The sequence below is a fragment of the Scomber japonicus genome, chromosome 14, assembly GCF_027409825.1.
Source record: "Scomber japonicus isolate fScoJap1 chromosome 14, fScoJap1.pri, whole genome shotgun sequence".
Lineage (NCBI taxonomy): Eukaryota > Metazoa > Chordata > Actinopteri > Scombriformes > Scombridae > Scomber > Scomber japonicus.
In genome coordinates, this window is record NC_070591.1 from 31194045 (window position 1) to 31220495 (window position 26451).

At 39.2% G+C, this 26451-nt stretch overlaps 2 protein-coding genes across 3 annotated transcripts in view; one reads left to right on the top strand and one right to left on the bottom strand.

The window, feature by feature from the left end:
* The window catches only part of nvl (nuclear VCP like), a 24900-nt gene extending 13073 nt beyond the window's left edge, over nt 1–11827 (top strand). For both annotated transcript variants that reach the window (XM_053333297.1, XM_053333296.1), the window contains 8 exons: nt 3386–3448; nt 3579–3698; nt 5738–5837; nt 6939–7045; nt 8156–8232; nt 8412–8509; nt 9597–9694; nt 11642–11827. In XM_053333297.1, coding sequence (XP_053189272.1) covers nt 3386–3448; nt 3579–3698; nt 5738–5837; nt 6939–7045; nt 8156–8232; nt 8412–8509; nt 9597–9694; nt 11642–11686 — 708 coding nt within the window. In that variant the 3' untranslated portion in view covers nt 11687–11827. The remainder of the gene's footprint in view (nt 1–3385; nt 3449–3578; nt 3699–5737; nt 5838–6938; nt 7046–8155; nt 8233–8411; nt 8510–9596; nt 9695–11641) is intronic.
* Nucleotides 11828–12730: 903 nt separating this feature from the next.
* On the bottom strand, nt 12731–24581 carry degs1 (delta(4)-desaturase, sphingolipid 1). Its single transcript, XM_053333301.1, has 3 exons — nt 24385–24581; nt 16939–17681; nt 12731–14961 (listed from the first exon to the last, which is right to left on the bottom strand). Exons 1-3 carry the CDS (start codon nt 24464–24466, stop codon nt 14815–14817), a joined length of 972 nt encoding a protein of 323 aa, XP_053189276.1. The 5' UTR covers nt 24467–24581; the 3' UTR covers nt 12731–14814.
* Nucleotides 24582–26451: the final 1870 nt, after the last annotated feature.

A 26451-nucleotide genomic window follows, 5' to 3' on the forward strand; every position in this document is an offset into this window, starting at 1 on the left:
TTGTTTTTGGGTAAAGGAATAACTTTTGCAGCTTTCCAAGCCTGGGGGAATACACCCTCCTGCAAACGTAGATTAAAAATATGACAGATGGGTAATGCAATAGGACCAGAAACCATCCCCAAGAGTTTTCCATCCATATTATCCAATCCTGAGGGTTTTTCACCATTTAGATTTAGCAGAAGTTTTTTCCACCATAATCACTTGAACTGGTTGAAAATAAAACTTGCAATCTTAATTTTTCATAAGATAGTCATTGATTAATTGTTTTGATAGTTTGTTATCTGAATTTGTAATTTCATTTTTAAGTTTTTCAATTTTTCCAACAAAATATTCATTAAGATAATTCGCAGGTTTGTAATGAAAGTGCCGTCTGACTCAAGGAAGAGGGAGAATTATCCCCAGATCTACCCATTATGTCATTTAGTGTTTTCCACAGTTTCTTTCCATCATGTTTAATTTCATTTATTCTGTTTTAATAATACCTACTTTTCTTTTTCCTATTTACTTTTGTAACTTGATTTCTGAGAGAACAGTATGACTTCCAGTCAGTTTTATTGCCAGATTTAATTGACACCATTTTCATTTTATCCCTTTGAGTCATCAAGGCTTTCAGTTGATCATCAATCCAAGGTGCTTTTCTATTTCTCACTGTGAATTTCCTAATGGGGACATGTTTATCAGCTACCTCTAAGAACATTTCTGTAAATAGTTCCAGTGCTTTGTCCACATTTTTTATTGAACAGACTTTATCCCATTGTATCTTATTTATGTCCCCAATGAATTCATTTTTACAAAAAGATTTCAGAGATCTCTGGAAGAGAACTTTAGGTCCAACTTTTGGAACTTTGGATTTCCTAACAATTGCCACCAGATTATGATCACTGAAGCCTACAGGCGACCCCGGTTCGAATCCCACACCGAGCGGTCCTATCCTGCGTGTCATTGCCCACCTCTCTGCCTCCTGTTTCCTGTCTATCTCTACTAACCTGTACATTAAAGGCAAAAAAGGCCAAAAAAATATACTTTAAAAAAAAAAAATCAGATCCCCAAGAAAATAGATTTCTCTCTCGCAGTCTGTAGCCTTCTGCAACATTAAGCATATTTCTTCTAAGTACTGAACATGTGTGCTTGGTTGCCTATAACAACACCCTAAAAGAAATGGTTTGGTGTGAGGTAAATGTATTTGAATCGACAGTGCCTCAATATCTGACGTCAAAAGGTCACCTCTTGTCTTAACAGGCATATGATTTTGGACATATATTGCCACACCACCACCATAGCTGTTCCTATCATTCCTGAAAACATTATATCCTGACACAGCAATTTCATTTACACCTATTGTTGAATCTAAGTGAGTTTCTGAGATGGCAAGTATGTGTAAATTCTCATTTTTAAGTAAGGAAATGATCTCATGAACTTTGTTTCTTAGACTACATATATTGAGATGGGCAATTTTTAAACCCTTCTTTGGTAACTTAAGAGACATGATAAATAATTCCCAAATGTTAAATTCTATGTTCCATTTTTACTTATTTTGGTTTCTGTAGGTGCCATTTTTGGCTTTTGATGGTCTCACCGCTGTCTTGGGGTGCTGCTGCGGGGGTGTATGATCAGCCTGTCGTGTCGCAGAAAAGCAATGTCCCCTCTGTCTCGAGCAGCTCTCAATTTAGGCATCAGTTCTTTTCTTTTCAGCATCTGTATAGTCCTCATTTATGTAGATCATTGAGCCTTTGAGGCATTTGGCCCTCTGAAGAATCATTGATCTGTCCTTGTACTTTACAAACTTGACTACAATCGGCCTGGTTCTGCTGCCCCCGGACACAAGTTTCCCTGCACGGTGTGCTCGCTCCACCTCAATCGTCCCCTGCAGTTGTAGTTTCTCCACAAGGACCCTCTTTACCTTTTCCTCTGAATCTGCCCAGGTTTCTCCCGGTGTCTCCTCGATTCCATCTATGATCAAGTTGTTTCTTCTGGACTGACCCTCCAGATAATCCAACTTGTCGGTGGCGGCCAACAGACTCTCACATATCTTGAAAATTTCTGATTGCATGTCTTTACAGTGATCAGTCTGTTTTATAATACCCATTTTAATGTCATCCACCTCTTTCTGTGTATAGTGAATGCTGGCTTTAATTTCTTGAACTTCTTTTGAGATATCATCCATGCGTGTGTTTGTTGAGTCCAGGATTATTTTGACAAAGCCTTTAAAGTTCTCTTGCTGTTGCTGCAAGAGTGCTAAAAACATCTCTCTCTGTTGTTGCATTAGCTCATTCACCTGTGTGAGCGTAATACACTCTTCCTCAGACTTTAGGTCTGGCTTCTGCTTCGGTGGCATGTTGCTTCAGTGAGAGGGCTAACAGCCTGGGCCTTGGCTCTGGTATCAGGCTGCTGGCTGCTGCTGGAGCCTGATGGCTGCCGCTGGAAGGCTGCTGGTGGCCCTGATGGAAGCCTGCTGGCTGCTGGTTAGAGGCCTCTTGGCTGCTAGTGGAAGCCTACTGGCTTCCTGAGGGAGCCTGAGAGGCTCAGCATATGGAGTTGGCCGAAGCAAGAAGGAAATCCACCAAATATCAAGAATATAAAAAGTCATCCACAATTTTCGCCTATCTGTCCACTTAGTATGATCTAAGAACTATTGTAGTGCATTAAATTAGAACTTTGTGATACATTAAACTTAAGAATTCACTCCAAAATCAAGGTGAGGTGTCCGGAACACAGGTCTGTGAGTCCCAGAGGTCTGCCGTCACACAGTGTAGTGCGAACGAGTTCAAGAGACACAAATGTGTGTTCAAATTACAAAGTCTGTTGTTTTCTTTCCTTACTGTGAAACTGCAGCTTATTAATGAGTAAAATGCTCAGTTTGAATGAATGACAGCTCATTTTATTTTTATTTATTTGCCTTTATTTAACCAGGTCGGTCCCATTGAGATACAATGACCTCTTTTTCAAGGGAAGCCTGGCCATGATCTGCTCATTAATCAAGCTTCTAAGATTGAAACTAGTTCTATATTTATTATTTAAATGGTGTAAAATACACTCAGTCACAGCTGTGAGAAACCCAAACTATTACTTTTTATTTTCTGTCAAGTCAGCCTGTTACTGTAATGCCACCAAACAGCATCTCTGAAGAAATTCACATCACAATTTCTATGTTGTAAACTTCCACAACTACTTGAATGTCTACATGTCTGTCCTGTCATTGTCAAGTGATAAGAATTTCTCACAAGTTACAACAGTGATGTGTCTCTTTAACTCACGGAGGACAGTTTCCTCAGTGTCAAACCAACTCAGTGAGAGTTCCAGGTCAGGTGTGTGACTGTGTGATGTCCTCACAGAGTATGAAGCTGCTAAGTTTCTCATTGTTTGTTACTGTGGTGTCTCCTGACAGGCAGTGGCCAATGAGTCAGGACTCAACTTCATCTCTGTCAAGGGTCCAGAGCTGCTCAACATGGTGAGTCACTAAGCTGCAGGCTGGCTGGCTCTGCATTACTTACTGTCTCATAACACCATCTGTCAAATGTCTCAGACACTAATCGTTTTCTTTTTTTCGTGCCTGTGTGTGTGTGTGTGTGTGTGTGCAGTATGTGGGAGAGAGTGAGCGGGCTGTCAGACAGGTCTTTCAAAGAGGACGTAACTCGGCTCCATGTGTCATCTTCTTTGATGAGATCGATGCTCTGTGTCCTCGCCGCTCAGGCCATGAGGTGAGAGGAATGGACCGTATGATTTAGAAAGGAAACACACACATGCACCATCTGTACCGTGAAGTTGATTGTACACACTAGAGTCATCTTAAAGACAGCTAAAGCAGTGAGGGTACAGTGGCTGGGATGTAATGATCCACAGAGCCTCCCTATATCAAACATTACTTTATCTGCTGTTCTAGTGAGTTGGTGCATGTTCAATCAATCAATCTTTATTTGTATAGCGCCAAATCACAACAAAGTCATCTCAAGACACTTTAGACATGGAGCAGGTTCTAAACCGAACTCTTCAGGTTTTAATTTTAAAGAGACCCAACATTCCAACATGAGCAAGCACTTGGCAACAGTGGCAAGAAAAAACTCCCTTTTAACAGGAAGAAACCTCAGACAGAACCAGTCTCAGAGTGGGAGAACATCTGCCTCGACCGGTTGGGGTAGAGAGGAGAGAGAGGAAGGAGAGGAGAGAGAAGCACAATGAAAATCAACATTGAAGTTAGAAGGTCCGGGACTGGAATCTGTCATCCCGAAATCTACAGGCCCAGATTACCTGTGAGACGAGAAAGCACAGAAAAACTCGAGGGAAGAAGTTTAGGTTATTGAATGCATTAATAGTACATTAATGTTAATGATTATAGATGGATGGATAGAGAGAGAGAGGGAGGAGGAGAGAGTAGCTCAGTGCATCATGGGAGTCCTTGGCAGTCTAAGCCTATAGCATCATACGCTAAGAGCTCTAGGATCCCTAACTATAAGCTTTATCAAAAAGGAAAGTTTTAAACCTACTCTTAAATGTAGGGAGGGTGTTCACATTGGGAAATAATATGATGACATCATCAGTGTAGAGGTTCACATAGATAGATAGATTCACCCTAATAATCAATTACAATACAGAGTACAGCATACAGTAAAAACTCTTGAACAGATCTGAGGTGTCAGTCACGTAACATTTCCATCAAATCCTACAAATGCTGTCAGTGTTTTAGTGCTTGTCTCATGTCTCATCACTCTAATTATTCATTTTTGTTCTCGAAACAAAAGCATGAATGTGAACCAAGGACATGCACAAGGCTTGGCTAAAGTTGCCTTTAGCAACACCCCATTTGCTCTGTTTGGCTAAGTTGCCCCTTTGGGATTAAATGGTAAATGGACTGTACTTAAAGCACTTTTGACCACTCAAAGTGCTTTTACACTCCACGTCTCATTCATTGATGACAGGAGCTACCACACAGGGTGCCAACATGCTCATCAGGAGGAAACTAACCTGTCACACATATATTTATGTTGGCACAGCAACAGGAGCAATTTGAAGTGAAGTATCTTGCCCAAGGACACATCAACATGAGGACTGGAGGAGCTTTATTTATGCTGTTTTGGCTGCATACATACAAGTATCCTGTATGACTTGCTATGTCATCCAAACTTTAATTATTTTATGATAGGCATGACTCCATGGCACACAGAGAAAAAAAAACATGATGCAAAGCAATGCCTTATGCTCCCTGTCGTGACGCTGTTGCATTCAAAAGGACGTGAAGTGAGTCTTTTAAAGAAAATGATGAATGATATAACCAATGAGATCATATGCTTCTCAACAATGCCCAGCTTGTCATGTTTGCATCACATCTCAGAATAATATAAGGTAATATTGTATCACATGCACCAATATTAGCAAGCTGGCATACAAGCATTACAGTAAGGGTTAGATTAGAGCAACAGTCTGTGCACATCCTCCAATACTCTACAATATGATCAGCAAACAGGATCGTTTTGTTTAAACCTTATTCTAAAAAATGAGAGCAAAAGTTATGATTTAGCTTTTTCAGTAAGTACAGAAGCTGCAAACTGGAAGACTTTTCAACAGGTTTTAAACAGATAAAAAGATGAAATATCCTCTAAATGTGAAAACTAGATGTTTAGTTGAAGAGCAGTCCACTGGTTGTTGTCTGCATATGATCTACTGTATAATCACATGTTTCCACTGTTCATGCAGCTTGTTATAGAAGTGACATGATGACATATATGTGTGTTTGTGTGTGTAGTCAGGAGCAAGTGTGCGGGTGGTCAACCAGCTGCTCACAGAGATGGATGGTTTAGAGACTCGACAGCAGGTCTTCATCATGGCTGCAACCAACAGACCAGGTACAGATCAGAGACTTACTGAAGTCTGGACAGGGTTCACACTCTTTTCAACAGAACATTTCCAGGACATTTCCAGGACCGTTGCAATGACATGAGCTGTTGTGTCAGATGGAGATCATGTCACATGTGTTCATCTATATCGATACCTCATCTGTTTAGACATTAGATATTATAACCATGATTGATGGCTGTCACACCTTCCCAGACACACACACACATACATGCACGCACACATCTGCAGTCCTTGACTTATCTGGCTATATTTATATGTAGTGTCATTATCTCCCCTTTTTTCTCTCTTTTTTTTCCACACTTTGGCTGAAAAATAAAAACTCATTTCTGACAACATGAAAAAGGCATTGCTAAAAAATTCTAATTTATCATTTTTATTTGATTTAAACAGGGACAGTGAAGCTTGTATAAAACAAGGAGAGATACATTGCACCAGGTTTTAGAAAGTTGCTATTTTCCACCTGTAGTAATAAATTGAAGAAGACCAAACTCTGCAGAGCACATACAGTATGTACCTGCAGCATGTTCAAGACACAAAGAACAAACTATGAAACAATTCCTCAGTAAAACGTTTAGTCTTAATAACAATGGAGCATTATTAATATATATTATTGTTTAAATAACCAACCCTTAACGTGACAGAGCGTTAAAATATTATAAACCTAAACAAACAGCCAACAGCTACTAATGTTTGCATTAGAAAGATCACTCCACTCATATTTGTCTTCACTAAGCTCCTGTACTCTCACCTTTGTAAGTCTAACTTCATCTGAATTTCAGATGCACAGATCTTAATCCCCTTCCAGCAAAAGAAAAAAAAGTGATTTGTTTGCTCTGTTGTTTTCCAGATAATTTTACTATTTCTCTCATTTCTAAGAGTGGAAAACTGGTTTAAAACATTCCAGGTTTTCCTTCCTGAACTAAGCTGAGGAGTTTCCAGCTGCTGGGTTTGTTACAATGGGAGAACAGCTGGAATCATTGTATTTTTAGGGCATTTTTCAACCTGTAACAAGAATGTTAAACTAAATTCAGCATTTGTTGTTCTTCTAAAAAGTTCACAGCCTTCTCTGTCTTGTCTTGTCTTGTCAGATATTATCGACCCTGCTATACTGAGACCAGGTCGACTAGATAAAACCTTGTATGTGGGTCTGCCTCCTCCAGCAGACCGCCATGCCATCCTGCTCACCATTACTAAGGTAATTACTGCAGACACAAGCTAACATGAACGCAGAAGCTTTATGTGACTTAAGAGTGTGTGTGTGTGTGGGGGGGCTCCATTCATGAAAATAATAACAAACACTAAAGAGAACTTTACAACCTCTCAGACTGAGGTCCTGCTCCTCAGAAAAAAAAAAAGATTTCACATTAATTAGATGCCAAAAAACATGATATTGTTGGCACAGTGCCACCAGACAGTTAGACAACAACACATCAAGTTTTACTGCTTTGGAGATCAGCAGGTTGTACATGACAGGTATGACAGGTCTGCACCACTCTGTACATTTTGTTTGTACCTAAGAGAAAATCCTCAATACAAGAAAATTAGTGAATGCAGCAAATTCTAGTGAATCACGAATCTGTGAGTACGAGTGTGTCTTACATCTTGCCCATTGTGTTTACACTGCTCAAAGAATGTGGACACACTCAACCTCCCAGTGTGATCTGAGTGATCAAATCTCTCACCTGTACTTAGAGCCGTCAAATCACCTGAAATGAGAAGCTAAAGCCTGGTGTAAACAGAGCCAGAGAGAATTTGGAATAAATAGGATTATCCCAACTCATCCAAACAAATCCATGAGGTTCAATTGTGGTAAAAAACAGTTGCTGTGTTTTTCCATGGAGAAGTCCTTTAATCCAGTGTGTCATTCATCTCTCTTTCCCAACAGCATTGGAGGAGATTCTTGAGATCCAAACTGACACTTAAATGTTGAGAAACTCATACTGGGACATTCACACACCTACCTGCATGAGGCTTATATTTTACCATGAGTTAGTTACAATGTGAACTGTGGTGTAACTCTGCTCCACTACTCTGACACTCATTCATAGATTTTCCAGAGGTTGGTTTCACACAGCGCTGGCTTTTTTTTTTTTGGGTGGTTGTATCGGATTATGTGTGTTTACTGTGGGGAAACATAGATGAACTCTCCACAGGTGTGTGGTGATGTCATTCTAACAGCTGGTTGATGCAGAGGGATGAAGTAAAATGTATAGAAGCATTGACACATTTTACTCAGATGATACTGATTGACTGTGTGTGTGTGTGTGTGTGCGCGTGTGTGTGTGTGTGTGTGTGTGTGTCATAGGGGGGAACTAAACCTCAGCTGGAGCAGGATGTCAGTCTGGAAGAGATCGCCCATGATGAGCGCTGTGACTGCTTCACGTAAGTCCTCTGACTCTGAATATATTCATACTATTTCTCCTGCTTTTATTCTGAAACCTCATCTGTGTGTGTGTGTGTGTGTGTGTGTGTGTGTGTGTGTGTGTGTGTGTGTGTGTGTGTGTGTGTGTGTGTGTGTGTGTGTGTGTGTGTGTGTGCGTGTGCGTGTGTGTGTGATGCAGTGGAGCTGACCTTACTGCATTAGTGAGGGAAGCATCTGTTAATGCCCTGAGAGCCTACATGAAGTCCCAGCATCCCACAGATGCTTCTGTCTCTTCAGGTAACCTGCTTCCTGCTTCTGCATACTTGTATACTATTAAGTATTTACAGGGTGACCTAGAATGTGAGATGAGGCTGGAGGTAATGATTAGACACACCTCCACGCTTTCACTTCACTATTGAGTTCTGCTTGTGTCAAATCTAAACAGCATGAAATGATAGTTTATTTACATTACATGAGGCAATTATGTTTAGTCTTTTAAGTCTTTAGCTCTTTAGTTAACCTTTACATACTGTTCAGGTCAAATTTGACTCATTTTGACACCCCAAATGTCTTTTACTCTGAAATGTTATGACATTTCCTACAAGTTTTAGTCCATTGAGGCTGTTCTGGGTCAGATTATCTCTGTATCTATTGCCATGTGTTTTAGTGAAATGAATAGTTCATAGTTTTAATAAGATAGTAGTTATGAGGATTTCTTTTTAAGATGCAGCAGTGAAGACTGATGGCTCTAATGGTTATACAATAAACCCCACACTTCCATAAAGTTCTGCTCATTTTCACTTTACATTAAATACATTTCTATCATTATTTCTATATTTTTGTATTGTAATTATTGTATTTGTATTTTTGTATTTGCTATTTTCATGTCTGTGGTCAAATAGATAATAGGTAAAATGATATTGTGTGATAGGAGCAGTTTTTGGTTTAAAAGCTAAAGAATATACTCTCTCTGCTCTCTGAAACATAAATCAAGGTTTAATCACATTCATTGATCAGTCAGATCCACTATTGATGCTTTCTAGCACATCTGTGCTTCAACATTTGGTACCTTATGTAACAGTGTTTAAGAGTTAAAGTCATGTTTCTGTGGAGCTGCAGCAGGACAGATTGTAACTGACTCATGTAGTAAAGCTCACTCCTGATCACAACTATAATACACAGAGTTAACAGCACTGATCAGCTGATTTGTGTTGACTTCCAGTCGTTTTTAGAGCAGGGCAGTGTGAAACAGCTGTGCAGGAGGAAAGGAGAGAAACACAATTCACAACTGTAATTAGCACTTTATTGCTGATATGAGCGGACACAGCACAGGATTGTCTCTCCTGTGTAGTTGGCATAAAGCTGTGTTCATTGTCACACACAGGTCACACATACTCCTGTGGATCTGTCGCTGACATCAGAGTGAGCAAACAGAACTTTGAGGATGCCTTCAAGAAAGTCTGTCCATCTGTGTCCAAAAAGGTAAAAAAGTGTAATCTCATCTAAATTGACTGTTATAAGGACAATCTAGAAAGTACATATTTGTGAATCATTTCTTCTAGTATTCTGATATGACCTGTACACTACACCACATTTGTACAATTGACAATTCTCTTATCTTGGACATGTGACATCCCACTTTACAGTTTGGTGCATGCAGTGTTAGTCATGTGAACACAGCTCTGTTTGCCTCTTGGCTCTGAAATGTTTAGTTTCACTTCGTCTCACAGATATGAGCTGTCTGAAACTAGGCTAGCTTGTGTTGAGCCAGACCAAAACACAGGCCTGAGTCTGGCCTCAATAAGTTCCCACGTCAGGCTAGCAGCAGGGCTTTGTACTTTATTCCCTCAAATCAGGTCAATGTCTTCATTTTATCTGTCTTCTCTCCACACTCTATACAGTGTTCAACATCCTGTCCATTCACTGTAATCAAAGCTCCTACCAGGCTGAAACACTGAAACACACACACATACTGTACCAGACTGTGAGGCTGAAACACTGAAACACACACACATACTGTACCAGACTGAGGCTGAGCTAACTGTCTGCCAACACACTGTATATGAATGACATGACAATAAGACACATGGCTCTTGGTTTTTTCAGTTAATACTGAACCTAATGGTTGAAATTGTGATAATACAGGTTATATATTTGTATATATTCATATTTGTAGAATGCATATCGTGTTGTTTAGTTTGTAATGTAACTGCTGTGGAGTCACTATTGTAAAATAAGGCTTTGTTTCTGTATAAGTTGTCAAAATATGGACAAGGTTTCTAGAATGTTTTTATTTTAGACAGAGAAATTTGGCCCAGTTTAAAACTTTGGGTTCTTGTCAACATTTATTTTCAATGAAAACAATTCAATTAAAAAAAAGGACTTCAAGAGTCAAAAAGATGCTGAGTCAGGCACAGTTCAGTGCAATATTTGATTTATTGTACATAACACCAGTAAAGCAGAGCTAGCCATCAGAGGTAGAGCTTATTGTCCCTGACCCTGACCGTTCTCTCAGACCTGATGTCAGCCATGGCCTTGAGTCTTTGAAGGTTTACTACAGCTGTAATACATCCATGGCTTGAGTGTGCTGCCAAAAAAAGAAGCGTTATCAGAACTTATCAGCCATGCTGGCCTAACAGCAGTGCTGTCATTTTCTATTGTTGGGTATTTTTAGTATAATAGTGAAATAATGATTGTGCAGATACCTTCATTCCTATAGTGAATAATTATATAACTTGATCAATACTATATTATGGGAAAATCCCACAAGAGCTCTTATCATGCTGTTAAATGTGTTCTAATGGACACCAGATAGTTTGATAGATTTCATCCTGTTGGGTCTTAATTTTAGGGAATGAAGTAATTGAAAGACACCAAATTGAAATCCAAGGGAACATAAATGATCAATACAGATTAGTAAGGTTTGCTATCATTTGATATTTAATTTGACCAGGGTTATACTTGACCATTTTTACACCGCAGACACATTTCAGTAAAAACTACTGAGGTTCAATATCAGCTCTAAATGTTTGATCCTCCTGTCAGAACTCATGATTTATGAAGTTCTTCTGTATTAATATATTGTGTTGTACAGGAATACCTAACAGAGTAATGTAGTTCTTCATTATATGTCTATGATTCAGACAGACAGCTCTGTGTTCTACTATCAGCTCACTGCTATCAAGTAGCAGAAGAACCAGTCCCAAACTAAACACTGAAGGCTGCAGGATTCATTCATACTGTCAGTATGTCATTAATAATACTAGAACATCAGCAGCAGATATGAATGGGCTGTCTTTGCTGGTGTTTGATGTGGGACAGAGGAGGGGCTGCAGTCCTTCTTTAGATCCTGTTTAAGCAGTTCAGGATCAATGTGTGTGTGAAAACCACAAACATGCAGTGACTGTGTGTGTGTTTGTGTCTGTGCAGGACCAGATGTCATACAAGAAGCTCAGAGAATCCCTGAGCAGATGAGAGCAGAACGGAAGCACAGGACTCACCAGCAACAGCTCAACCTCTCCACTCACTTCACTCTCCACATTTATAATAGTCAAAATCACATGTTGAATCATTCTACTCATTCCTGTTTTTATAATATTAAAAAGTATTTGTTGAATCCTGTCTCTGAGCTCAGTAAACTGTTGAACAGTGTGACTGTGATACTCACTCATTTATTGATGTTGTTCATCAGACAATCAGATAGTTTCAATGTCCCAACATCATCATCAATCCTCAACATGCAGATGAGCCTAACAATAGCACACACCTTTCATCAGTGCATTGCTCTGGCCTAGTTTTACTCTTCACTGATTGGTGACAGAAAACAGAAGGAAGGGTTCAGTGTCCTACAGGAAAACACTGTAGAAGCTGTTTCTGGCATTTTAATGTACTTTAAGATAAAGATAAAGAAGCTTTATTGTCATTGCACACAAGATACAATGGAATTTCGCTTGGCAGCAATCCTTGTAGCAGCTACAATCAGTATAAATATAAAAAAATATGTATTAAATAAATAACAATGTATCTAAAAATATGTACAAAAATCAAGTAAGAACAAGAACAAGTTAAAGTGCAGGTAAAATTGCAACAGTCTCTTCACCACCATGGGGGAGAGACTGCTGAGACCTGAGCACTGTAATAAGCAGCATTGTACCTCATGAGAGCCTGAAAATAGCAGTGTTCTCACATGTAAAGTGACATAAAAAACAGCACTTTCATGTAAATCAAGTGAAAATAAAGGCAAATTATGGTACTTAAATTTCCATATTTCATAAGAAGGAATGTGACACTGAATGAAATGACTCATACTGAGCAGGCCAACATAACATAGAGAGAGGGTGACCTGGTGCACACTGGACAAACATAGATGACTAATGTGTTTTCATGGGCTTTATCGGAACTGCTTCCTGTCTGCTGCAGTAAAGAGGAAGCTGTGGGTCAGGTGGGGCAGGATGGAGGAGAGGAAGGGAACAAAAACTTGTTTACAAGTTAAACATTCAATAAAGAGGAAACAAGTAAAACTGTGAAATTCTTTTTATTCATTTATTTCATCGGCTTTAACATAGTCAAAATTAACTTTATGGAAAATAATCATCATAGAATCAGCCGGTTCAATAGCAACCATTATTTGGTTGCTAAATAATGAAACACAAAGGACACGGCCTCAGTAGTAACTACAGTCCTATCTGTACAACTGCAGGCTAAAGTCTGAAAACAAAAAACTAACCAACAATGATTTGAACTTTAAACACTTTCTTCAATCATTGGCAAACAGTCAATAAATTCATGAAATTTAAATTAAGACCACAGATGTGGAATTTAGAAGAAAGCTTGAAGGCACTAATGAGTGAGGTGTTCATCACACATACAACACTATTTAAAACTGACTAATGTATATAAATGCAGAACAACAGGTTGTACAGTGTGATACAATAAAGTGTTAAAAAGCAAAGCAGTAAAGAAAAAATGGTTCATAAGCCAGAAGAGGTCAGCTTCTACATTCAACATATAAAGCCACCAATGCAAGCCTTCCCATTAATGATGAGTGGATTCACTCAGAGTTCAACTTTGGTCCAGTTACTACCACACACACACACACACCAAAAACCCAGCTGTTGGGTCTAAAATACAGACACATATTGAAATTCATTCCATTGTATACAATTCATGTGTGGCTAAATAAAAGTGTAACATAGTTTGTACTCATTCATCATCCAGAGTAGGTAGTGTAACAGTGTGTGGTGAAGTTGGTGGCTCATGTCCAGAGCTGGTTGCACAAAACCTCTTAAAGTGGCCTACAGTGAAGTCAGCCTTACATTTCTTCACACTTACAGGCATTAAAACAGCTAGTTTCCTCTACTCATCTTCCTCTTTTTCTTTCTACAGTTAAATGTTTGAGCCTCTCTGTGTAGAATGAGTGTGTACAGTTTTCACATTCATCTGCTGGATATAGAAAGTGTCTCTGATCCTGGTACAGTATACAACTTAAACAAGTGTCATGTGGAAAGTTGAAGCTTGCACTAAACAAACACTGAGAATGGACTAAACAGATTCTAGAAGTTTTAATGAAGATGAAGGACTAGATGTCAATTTAAGGATTTTAGTCTCGTAATGACACTTATTTATGGAGAAACCATACGAGACACGCACGTCTTTACACACATTTGGACATTTCAAACTGCTGAAAAGTAAAAATCATTTTGTGGACTACTGTTCTGCAGTCAGTAATAATGAGGGAAATGGCTTTTGGAGACCCCAACTTACTTATGCATGATTCTAATAAAAAGGCATTTTGTTAAAGCTGTAGCTGTTTGAGGAGTACTTACTCACTCACACACACTCACACACACACACACACACACACACACACACACACACACACACACACACACACACACACACACACACACACACACACACACACACACACACACACACACACACACACACACAATCTAGCGTACAGCTACTATGCAGTAATATATTTTGGCTCTTCAGAGTAAACACAAATCTTTCTGCACTTTGTTCGTATTTTAACATTGTTTTATCGTTGTTTTGCTAACATGTCATTTACTCAATACTCCAACAGCTGTGGATCCAACAGCAGTAGATCCAACAGCTGTGGATCCAACAGCTTGGACAGAGACTAGGAGTTATTTTACAGACAGTCATAAACCAAACAACAGGACAACTTCTAATGCAAAAAGGCAGGAGATCACCACAATGATTCTTATAAATGCTGAGGGGAACATTTCATGGAAATCCAACCAGTCTTTAGACGTCAATCTTAAATTGAACTATGTGTTTGATCTAAAGCTAAAGTCTTTGTGCAACCAGTCCTGTACTGCCTGTAAGCACTGATAAACTATCATATTCCTAACTAAAAAGATAAGCGTGTGAGCAGTTGTTCTTAATGACCTGAATCCATTTTCTCTTGCTGTGGATGAAAAGCACACTTCCAAACTAGTGCAGTCTCCACCTTCGTTTCACATGTTGTATATGTATTAATATGCAGAAGCAGTTAAGTCTATAGGATGGTGTGGCAGACTGCTGTCATTGTGGACACAGACAGCAGCTTTGTTCTAAAGAAGCTCTCAGTGAAGTTACTCCTGTTTGACTTCTCCCTTCAGCTTCCTCTTGATTCTAGAGTAAGGGCTGAGTGCATCGTCCATGATGAAGTCGTACAGAACCTTCACCCACGATGAGTACTGAGGCAGCTCCTCGTAATATTCTGCTGCTATTTTCTTCACCTGGAGACCAAGAGGACACACACACACACACACACGTTAACACTGATGAATGCTGCCTTCACTGTTTACACTGTCTATCACTGCTTTCATGTTGGCAACAGATATTTTTGAACTTTCTTTGCTCCTACAGAAGTTGAACTGTGAGGCTGAGTGCTGCTGATAAGATAAACTGGGAGCTTTATCACTTCAAGCATGTCATAAAGAAATCTTACTCTTACTAAGTCTATTGCTACTTAAACAGCTGATAAACCTGCCACGTCAAGTCAAGTCATTTCCTTCACATGTATAGAAAATGACTCTGAAGACACAGTGACTGACTGTATCATACACTCTGAGTCAAGCGTACAACATGCTGCCAAGAGACAATAAAACTTTCAATAATAAATCAATAATGAATTATATTGGTTTGAGTTTAAGGAAATGTTTTTCTTGGCCCTTTGACCTGCAGTATCACAGATTGAGCCTTTTTTTTTTACAGCTCTGCCTCACACTCACACACTGCAGGGTTTATACAGTCATTTTTGTTTTATAGTCCATCTTACCTTTACTGCTGCAGACACACAAATAACACCAGGTCCAAACACTTTGTCGACATGATATATATGAATATAATCTATGTAACTGAACCAAATCTGTTCTAATCTATGTACAGTACCAGTCACATCTGTTAGCTTCAATGAGAGTGTGACTGGTACTAGGCATGCATGATATATCACTGCTTAATATGTTATTGGCTTGTAAGCATGAACATAATATTATAGTTAACATAATTAACATAAAGTAAGGTTGTTAAAATGACTACATGTATTCTTTATTGTAGGAATGGTGCAGGGCAGGCTATAAACACTAATCTTCTAGATATTTATACTTACTGTCAGCTTCACATGTTATCAGTTATTATATCAGTATCAGTCACATCAAATCATTGTGAGATTTTGTTATTGGTGCTGAAATACCATATCTGTGCATCTCTAATGCAACCTTTAATATAAATAATATTAACATCTGAAAATTCTAACCATGTAACTAAGTCTATGATATTATTACTAACATAGAACAGAGGCTGGGAGGAACTGTATTGTATTAGATAAACTCAGTGACCTGTGCTGTGAACCTGTCACACTGCTGCTGCTCTCTGACTCATACATTGTATCAGTTATTTATAACTCTTTGCACTTCCTGCTTAGATGCTGAACTGCATTTTGCTTTGCTGCTACCTGCTGTCTGTGTTATAGAAAAACTGAGTCTAATCTAACAGTCATTGATACACATTTATTAAAAGAACCTGACTATAAGAAATAAGAACAAAGTCTCTCTCTCTCTCTCTCTCTCTCTCTCATCTCTCTCTCTCTCTCTCTCTCTCTCTCTCTCTCTCTCTCTCTCTCTCTCTCTCTCTCTCTCTCTCTCTCTCTCTCTCTCTCTCTCTCTCTCTCTCTCTCTCTCTCTCTCTCTCTCTCTCTCTCTCTCTCTCTCTCTCTCTCTCTCTCTCTCTCTCTCTCTCATTATCTAGAAATGTTTCAAAATCACTAAGGATTAGACAACAAAAAACAACACACACATCTGCTACCCAGTTGGGGGTAGGTGCTGGACCAAAAAAAACTATACGAAAATAGAAAGAAAAGTCTGCACACCATAGGAGCTTCCTTGCATTAAGTGAGAAGGCTAAGAGACGCTAACTGCAAGGAAGCTCCTATGGTGTGCAGACTTTTCTTTCTATTTTCAAAATCACTAAGGGTCATGTTACATTATTACTTTTACACCTATTATGTGAAATCTTCACCTAATTATCTTATTATCTTTAAATAACGAGTGAAAGTTTATAACTGAGCTATTCTCACAAGTGACTGTTTTTGTGTTTATTGTCTGCTTCTAACAACCTTTGTCACAGAGTGATGCTAAACTACAAGCACACTGATTATTTGAGCAGCTGACAGTGTGCTGTGAAAGTTTGGCCTGTGTATGTCCAGCTGGACTAACCATGGGCAGCCTGCGTCCTGGGATGCTGGGGAAGTCATGGTGCTCGTTGTGGTAGCCCACATTGAAGGTGAGCAGGTTGAGGGAGCCGTAGTAGGAGTACGTCTCGTGGCCTTTGAGGAACATGTAGTGCTCGGCGATGAAGTGGCCAGAAATGGGGTGGAGGCCCATCCCCAGCATGGAGCCGGCCAGCATGTACACCACAGGCTTGGCCCCCCACAGCCAGTAGAGCAGGACGTCAAAGGTGAGCTGGACGGCTACGTTGGTGAGCTCCAGCTGACTGATGGGTTTGGGGTTGATGCAGAGAGGCCTGATGGCGTAGAACAGCGGCTGCAGAATAATCCAGATGAATTTGCGGAAGCGTGTGCAGAAGAACCAGCCTTCAAACTCGGTGGGGATGTCTACATCTACGCCGTCTCCGCCCAGGTAGCGGTGGTGGTCCAGGTGATAGCGTTTGAAGGAGGCAGAGTAAGGCAGACCGATGGGCAGGTTGGCAAACATGGCAAAGTAGCGGTTCCACATGGCTTTGTTGTTTCCAAACGCTGTGTTATGGGAGATCTCGTGAATAGCGAGGGTCATTGAGTGATTGATACAGCTACCAAAGGCATAAGTCCAGAACAAAACCCATTTCCAGTCCAAGTCTTTGACCAGGTAGAAAGCTAAAAACTGTATAGCCACCATCATGCACACAATCCATTTGAGCCTGTGGTCAGGACCCATCAACGATTTGATTTCTGGGTATTTTGCTGGAAGAGAAAACAAGAGAATCAAGTTAACTTTCCATCTGATTATCATGAGCAAACATTTCAATGAAGGAATTCAGCTCATGTTTCCATTCAAATACTCTAAAGCCTCTATAAAAGATCATCAGAGACACGTTTGGTATGTTTGCATTATTTGGATTAAGAGAAGAAGCAGCAGATTGGACACAAATGTGACCCAGTCAACTACTGACTGGTACCTTGTGAAATGTGTTCTACAATGCAGCAGTCTCTGATAAAGTCAGCCGCAATAAGAGATCACGTACAGTAAATGTCAAGGAAAAGTACACAAGTACCTGCAGTAGCACATTTACATGTACAAACACTTCAGGTCAATATAAGGTTATACTTCAATACACTACTATACTTGACTATATATTATACTAACATTAACAGGAGGAGCAGGAAAGTGACCTAAACAAACATGTCACCATCAACTGGAGCATTGAGTTTTACAAACAAGAATTAAAGAGGAAAATCAGAAGGAGGTGAAAGTTAGATTTCAGATAGCAGAATTTCATGATGTAGCATGTTCTAGCTGTCCTATTATATCCACATTAGTGATGATTATTTATCAAAGCTCCAGTACTCATCTCTACAATACTGTCACAGTTTTGGTATAAAGGTATTTGGTCAAAAATATTTGATATATAGAATTGATTTTGTCCACATGACCTGGCACTAATTAGCGGTGCTATTCTTCAATAAACACAGGTCAACACAACAAGATGTGCAGATCTTTGGTTCACTGAATCATTTCTAAACACTGCGGGAAGGAAGTGTGCCAACTTAAGCTGCTCAATCACCACAGACTCTACAGTCCACTGACTTTCTTCAAATTCAGCAGGTTTTTTTCTTTTCTTTTTTTTAGTCTTAGTTTGAACTGTTTGATTATTCATTCCTTTATAATGAAGACTCATTTCTGTGAGAGATGAAGTTATTTCTACATGGTCAATGCTGTGAATGTATTTGTATTCATGTACTTTAGTAGAAAGTACCTAAAATACCTGGGATTTAGTAAGCTCTGTCTTTTATTGATTTTTAAATATCTTCCCATGGCTCTGTTTCATTTGACTATGTTAATATGGTTGAAATCATTAGCTGAAACTCAGGCCAATGGATTTTTGTGATTGCATATAAAAAAGGAACAGTGTAATCTTAGTATTGGACAGTGTGAACAGCCTGAGTCACGTAAAGCTCCAGTTAAAGCATAAACATCAGAGTGAGATGTTAGATAAAGGGCTGTAGACAACAGCCTGCATTTCCTACAACAAACAGCACAGCCCTAACAGGTAAACATCTTTAACCTTGCTGGGTAGTCAAGTGGAAAAACAGCCGCTGCATGCCAGCACACTTTACAGACCGTGTAAAGTGAATGCAGACATTTCTTCTAAACACATTAAATAGGTCATAAATGTATTTCTAAAAAAGGTGTAAAAAGCATTTCAACCATTTAGATTTGAATTGTGGAGCTAGGCTTCACAAACTGTGTTTCAAGATTTCTGTGTTCAGGATTTAGTGGGCGGGTCTGAAAATCATTAGCATAAACCCGCCCCTGCTGCTGTAGAGGTATAAATACATTCAGCACACACTACTACTACAGTCTACAGTTAGCTGAATTAGCCGCCGAGCTAGCAGCCTAGTTAGCTGCCGAGCTAGCAGCTGAGTTAGCAGCAGAAAACTCTTAGACGGAGCGTCCATGTTTCTGGTAGAGGTGGTGACTTTGATTCATAGGTGACACTTGGTAGGGGGCGGGGTTTCAGCAGACTCGGAGGGCACTCCCACAGCGTTTGGGAGAAGAGAAGCATTTTACACAACTTTGAAGCCTAATTTCATATATTTGGTGATTTTTTTAATCATTCAAATTTGGCAGGGTGGTTAACAACACACTTTTCTGTGGTATGTCAAACTCAGAACACATATTTATTCTTACTTTACACTGACTTTAAAGAACGTGGACAAAACTAATCAACCTGTTCCTACATGTTTAAATACAGAGAGAACCTTTGTTCATGTAATTAGAGGCAAAACTTACTGTTTTATATCAGAGCGGTTAACATGTCATAAGGTCAACCCATGTTTTACTTCCTCCCTATTTCAAGACAATGACCATTGCAATGTCCTGTTCACATGTACCAGTCACACCAACCAGGCTGGAAGTCTGTGTTTGTTTTATGACTCAAGTCTTCAGAGAATCAGACCTGACTCAGCTGCTGGTAAGAAGCAGTATACTGTATCAGAGCATATCTTAGCTGTGCATAGACTCAGATGGAGACTTCCATTTCTGCCTGCCAAATCAGGCAGAAACAGAACCACCCAGGCTCCACCAGATTACCCAGGACTGACTCATGTTCATGTGCGTTCCATTGGAAGAATGTTTAATATGTCTATCTAAAACAAAGACTGCATTTTAACAGAGGTCCTGTTAAGCTGTGCTAACTGTGGCTTGCAGTGCAAACAGCCAGGTGCTGATAAGGCAATTGATGTGTTTAACAGCTTGCTGAGTACACCACCATTTCTGACCTTTACAATAGACCACAGTTCATCTATCATTTCAATTAAAATGAAGGAGGGAGAGGGGAAGCAAGGAAGGTGCATGTTGAAGCACCTTCATCACATGTTAACTGCTGAATTTCTTTCTAACTGCCAATCAATGACACCCAGTAAGAACCAGTATGACACACACACTTGAATGGAACAAAACCTGCAAACTCTAAAGCTCATGTATGCTGCCATTAAGTGTAAGTGACAGTCAAGCAGCACTGCTTCACCTGTATATCCAGTAATAAGATGTGTAGAAACTAGGGATGGGCATGATTAATCGATGATCAACAATTGATCGTTAAAAATGTCGATCACATGAAATTTTTATCGATCAAACGCTGGTTTCAAATAGAAGTTGTGTTGCGTAGTGTGAGTCTTGAAGCAATGCAATGAATTTCACTATGTGGCAACAATGAGACAACTTACCAACAGGGGGCGATATTTGACACAGAAGTTGGCTCAGCTACCTACCAGCTGCTGTAGATATCAAACGTAAACATGAAGAGGTCAAGGCGAAGTTTGGCGTGGGACCTTTTCAAACTAAAAATGACGGAGTTTATTGTAAACCTGCACCTTGGCCAGGCTACTCAGGATCATAGCCCAGGATAGCACCACAATGCCTCTCCATCCCGGCTACTTCGGTCCCGTCAGAGCATTTCAGCTGCTGGACTGACTGTCACCAGGCTGCGCTCACTGATCCCTGAGCATGCTAACATGCTAACATGCTAATCAACAAGAATCAGTAGGCTGGAGTTACTTTACTTAGTTAGCAGTGGACAGTCACCACTGTAGCCTTTAGGTGAGTCACTCTGGTTGTTTTATGAGGCTCTAGTTAAATAAGCAGAATTGTAAAGTAACACTATCTCTGTCTCCCTCTTTCTCTCTCGTCTCAGCTGGGTGCATTTTGGAGTCCTTTAACGTTATATTTGGGCAAAAACTGTCAGTCCGGAGTAATATTCTGTTTTTTTATTAAGTTTAGATTTGATAGGTTTTTTGGAAGAGTTTCTAAAAGAGGCTCAATTGTGTTTAAGAGTGCTCTATTGATTGATGTGTGAAGAGGTTTGGCTCGGAGCTTCGGGCTCAGCTGCTTTTACGTCCCGTATTATGGCATTTTTAAGATAAAAGATAATGATTAAACAATAATTGATCGTTAATTTTCCCGATGATTGATCAAGAAAATGTATTCATATGCCCATCCCTGGTAGAAACACATAGAAAGCTGTACATACAGGGACTACTGAGTCTGTTATTCTTCACTAATTATACATATACTGTCATTGAATACAGTTATTTATTATTCGGTTTTTAATGATACTGGATTCCATGCTTTGGTTGACTTAGTTCCAATAAAAAGCCAAGTATAATAAAATAAACCATCATGGTGCAGAGTCCATGATAAAACAAGCTCAATCTTTTCTAATTCATTCCATTTTAAGAAATGAAAAAAGTAAAGATGGCTGCAGAAATACAAGTCCCAGCAAGAACCACATCCCCACCTTTACAAGACTGAGCTGGTCCTCAGTGGGAGAGGCCTAAGGCATGTGACTGGATACAGCAAAGCTCTTTACAAGCAACAACAAGACCTCAATATGCCTCTGAGTCCACACACTGCAGGAGCACAGACACACAGGAGCTCAGAACTCCTATAAACAGGAATTATACGCTGAGGTTAGTAAAAACACCTGATGTTGTGTTGTCTTTCCAGTCAACCAGTTACAAGTACTGCTGGTTTGTTTCCATACGAAAGTAAAAGCTTTACTTAGCTGACAAGTACGGTTTAGACCGTGCGCGCCATAGAAATGATAGTCACTTAAAAGCTGATGGCTTAAAAATAGCCACCACGTATTTGTGTGATTCATTATACAATAATCCTACATGAGGATGTATCATAGAGACCACTCCTCATTTCTACTAAATCAATCAGCTGTTCCTCTTCATGATACACTTTCAATGTGAGCCACAGGAAGTAAACACAAACACACACACACACACACACACACCTCTACCTGTGTTTTTATAACAAACTGAACCAGTGATGTTGGTCAGAATGACAAATGACTGATTTCATTCTTCTCTTACAGGAAGAGGAATGGGAGTTGCTTCCAGATGAAGTCGACTTCTCTACTCTCATACAAAAATAAAGATGATGATTATTATGATAAAGATTATTATAAAGGCACACAGTTAGTCAGCTGGAGTCAGATCCTAAATGTATTGCCCCATTTCTTATTTCTTCAGTCATGAGTCACTATTGAATTGAGAATGGATTCTGAATACAATAGTGACTCTAAGCTCGAGATTAGATTGAATAATTAGTTTCACAAAGATTCCCAGCCGTAACAAAGTAACTACATCCTCATATTTAATGAGAGATTATGAATTAAATATTTGTTATTTTTATTAAGTTGCCAACTTACAGTGTGGACATAATACTAATTCTATAAAGGTTTGGAAGATTCAAACCCAGTTTCCTATGTGCGCTCTCATGGACAGGCAGTCCCAGCAGAGTCTGCTGATACTGCTGCTGCATTCCACATGTAGTAAAATGAATTATTCAACCCAGGAGACCGGCCTGCTGTCAATAAGTATCTTTGTCCACGGCTCTGTTCTCAGCACAATGGCAGCACTTTGTGTTGACCAATTAACTTGAGTGTTAACATACATGAGAGGTACACAGGCTGCACACACAATGTATCCATCATTTATCATCCAGAACTGAGTCCTGCTTAGAAGACCACCTGTTTTTCATAAAAGGCTGTTTCCTGCAATTAATAATAGGAGCAACTGACAAGATCAATCACTCATCACACTGTCAGTGTCTCAACCATCCAATGTCCAATCTTTTTATTCTTATTTTATGTTCACACAACATTACAGTGTGACTGCTGTCTGCCAGGTACGTCAGACTGACTTTCTATTGTACTCTCAATTAGACAGTCACTGGTAGCTTCCAGTCATACTTGACACTGACAATCCATCACAATAAGGATTGTTTGAATGCTGTTTGACCATTTCTGGTATGTTGTTCAATCTCAATAGTTATAGTAAGCTTAAGCAAACATCACAGCTATTTGTTATAACAGCACATGTGCAGCTCAGCGTGGCAGCAAATCTTTCTTACTGTCATGGAGACAGAGTAGCTGTGTTTTAAGAGGACTTGTTGGACTCATTTCCAGCTCTAGAGTAGCTTTGCATAATTAACTGTTCAAAAACCTCCTTATGTATCTTATTCTGGCACTTACAAACAGTTCAAACCCCTCAAATATGTCATTTACTTTGTAATGAAAGACAAAGAGAAGCAGAAGATTCTCATCATTTGAGAGTTACTTTAACAAAATTATTAAAGTAGTTGACAATCATTGAATGGATTCATTTGTATTGGTGTAGCACTGAAGTACTGGAGACAGCAGGCCTATATACATTACAGTACATAATGTGTCTAAAATACTCCCTGTTTGAGTTGAAATACACCTTACTCATTTGCTGAGTGTGTTTTTTACACCGTTTGTTCAGAATATGAACATTGCTAAGCTTGCTTATGTTAATATACACAGGTGTTTTTATAGCTTTAATATGAATTAAAGATTGAGGTTATTTTCTGCTGATGGCTTCATTTAACGCTGGTTACTATGGAAGCCGACAGAACACCTTAAGGATTTTATAAGTTAACTCATGACTGTGCTGTGTGTTTTAGGTCTGAACCGTTAGTGTCCTGAGTAACGTTAGCTTTCTCAGTAAGCAGTTATGTCACATTAGGGCGTGGCGTCATGACCAATGAAGCTACAACATTACATAGCTAACATTTATGTTACATTAAGCTAACTACTGTAAACTAACTTAGCCTGTACAGTAAATGTATGTGTAATGTAGATGTATATGGCTGTCAGCCATTAAGGACTATTCACTAACCAATGTTCAACTTAACCATCAGTTAGCTAACACTTCATGCAAATGTATCAGTCGTAGGTAGAACCGTTAGCTTCAAATAGCAAACCAAGTCAGCTGTATCAGTAGGTTTATATAAATACATAATAACACGCCTAACAGTAACCAAGCTAGTCACTCAGCTAAGTTAACACAGTTACATCTAAGTTAACATGACTAGAAGTTTATCCATAACGTGCTAACGGATAAGCTAGCTCACCCAGGATCTCTTTCCTCCTGTCTGCGTGAGGCTGATCTGTGTAGACCCACTCGTAGTCCTCACGTGCGACCCGGTTCCCCATCTCTTAAGTTATTGTTTTACACAGGTTTGTTGGACAAACAAGTACCAAAAACCCCCAGAGGCGTTAAAAAACGTCTTAGATTCTTCCTCCTTCTTCTCTTCGGTCTATCGACCCGCCTGACTGACCTGGCTGAACATCAGTGAGCTGAGCTGAGCCTGCTCTCTCTGAGCTCCTCCTCCTCAGGCCTGCAGTGCCACTCAACTCTTTCATTTTTACAATGAGACTCATATCAAAGTCTCTTTGTATGCTGTGATGACTGCCTACTGATTTTCATCCTCATTTTAATATTAGTACATTTTCTGTAGCAGTTACCACCTACCACTGATTCACGCAAGGTCCAATTTACCAGAATAAGAGCTTTATTGAAGTTCTGCCTTTTAATGGCAATAAATACATTCTGTTTTAACTTCTTGTTTTGTTCTGTATCATCCTCAGAAACCTAAAAACTTCTAAATTTGGAGTGGAAATATCACAAGGAAGAGGAAGTACAGTGTGTGTTTTAATATTTCATATTTCATATTTAATATTTTTTATAAACTCGAAATTAAAACGTTTCTAGTGTTAAATGAATGCACATCATTGCTGTGAGGTTTTTTGAAAAACTGCGAATCCAAAATCCATCACCCAGCTATCACATTTCTCAAAAATCCTGTGAAATGTATCTTGTATTGAGTGGCTGGTAGAATATGAACATTACATCTGTTTGTCCAGTGGACAAAAAAGATAGTTACACCTTGTTCACCGTTTTAAATTGTGTTTGCTGTCAATTTTATTTCCTGGCATGGTGGTCTGATGATGTTATAATACTCTTGGAGAAATACTAAATCTCTGTATTCAATTTCCATTAAAGTAGGCCCTAACATGTCAGTCAGGTGCTTAAACAAACACTGTCCAAGAGAACACAAAGAGGGTGATTTGATGCTAAAAGACTGTAAATGTGTCGGATATCACTTGATATGACTAACACACACTGATGAAGACTCATAGAAGCTGATCATCTACTTTTAAATGACTGTGTGGACACACTGGATTTTGTCCTCCATCATTTCCATTGAAAGCACATTTAAAGGAGATATTTTGGTCAATATGAACAGGAGGAATGATTACAGATGGAAGACCCATTTATTGTTCATATGGACACCTGACTGCTGGTTTAAAATAGATCTGAAAAAAATGTGAATCCATTAAATGTGTTTCCTGTTTTTAAAATGTGAACCTGCAATCTAACTCACCATATGGCAACAGAAAGAAAGCTCCTCAGGCTATACATTCACAAATACTCAGAATACAATAGGCAAGAGTATTTAACTGCTGCAGCTAGGTAAGCTTACATCATTTCCTTTTTAGGAATGAAGGAATTCAACTTATTTCCTAGTGTAAACCTATGATGTACAATGTCAATTCTTAAACATAAATGCATTTCAAAAGACACAGTGACACTAATGTACATGTTTTGACACTGCAGCTGTAACAGTGTCAGTCACGAGTCCCTATAGCCTTCTGAGAGAATGATTCCCAGCAACAACACCAGAGCTGTATGTTGTAACAAAGGAGTACTGTCCCTTCAAATAAAGCCCAGAGGGATCTCATCAAGCCTCACTGGCACAAATAAGAGAGTGTAAGCATGTGGAAAGAAAACACAATTACTGTCTGAGGAATTCACATACTTTTCACCCCTCTTTAAATAACATCCTGTGGTGTTGAAGACCCACAAGATGTTGGTTGGTAGGTTCATTTGATTTATTTCATCTCAGTAACCTGACAGGACACCAAAATATTAGTACAAATTTAAGATGTTTAGTATACATTCCTGTCACATTATACCATGTTGTGATTTGAGGTCAAATTAAATATATGTGTATAAGTTGTCAGAAACACAGTTATGCTCATTTAACAGAGATCATTAAATACAGCAGCAGAATATAACAATACACTAGACCAGGGGTGTCAAACATGTAGCCCGTGGGCCTGAACCGGCCCTCTGA

What these genes read in the sequence shown, in the direction of transcription:
- degs1 (XM_053333301.1), bottom strand. Translation starts at nt 24,466, where the DNA reads ATGGGGAACCGGGTCGCACGTGAGGACTACGAGTGGGTCTACACAGAT. An exon ending in CAGGAGGAAAGAGATCCTGG is followed by an intron (nt 17,682 to 24,384) that starts GTGAGCTAGCTT and finishes TTTCTCTTCCAG; the next exon opens with CAAAATACCCAGAAATCAAA. An exon ending in CAGGACGCAGGCTGCCCATG is followed by an intron (nt 14,962 to 16,938) that starts GTTAGTCCAGCT and finishes CTTGGTCTCCAG; the next exon opens with GTGAAGAAAATAGCAGCAGA.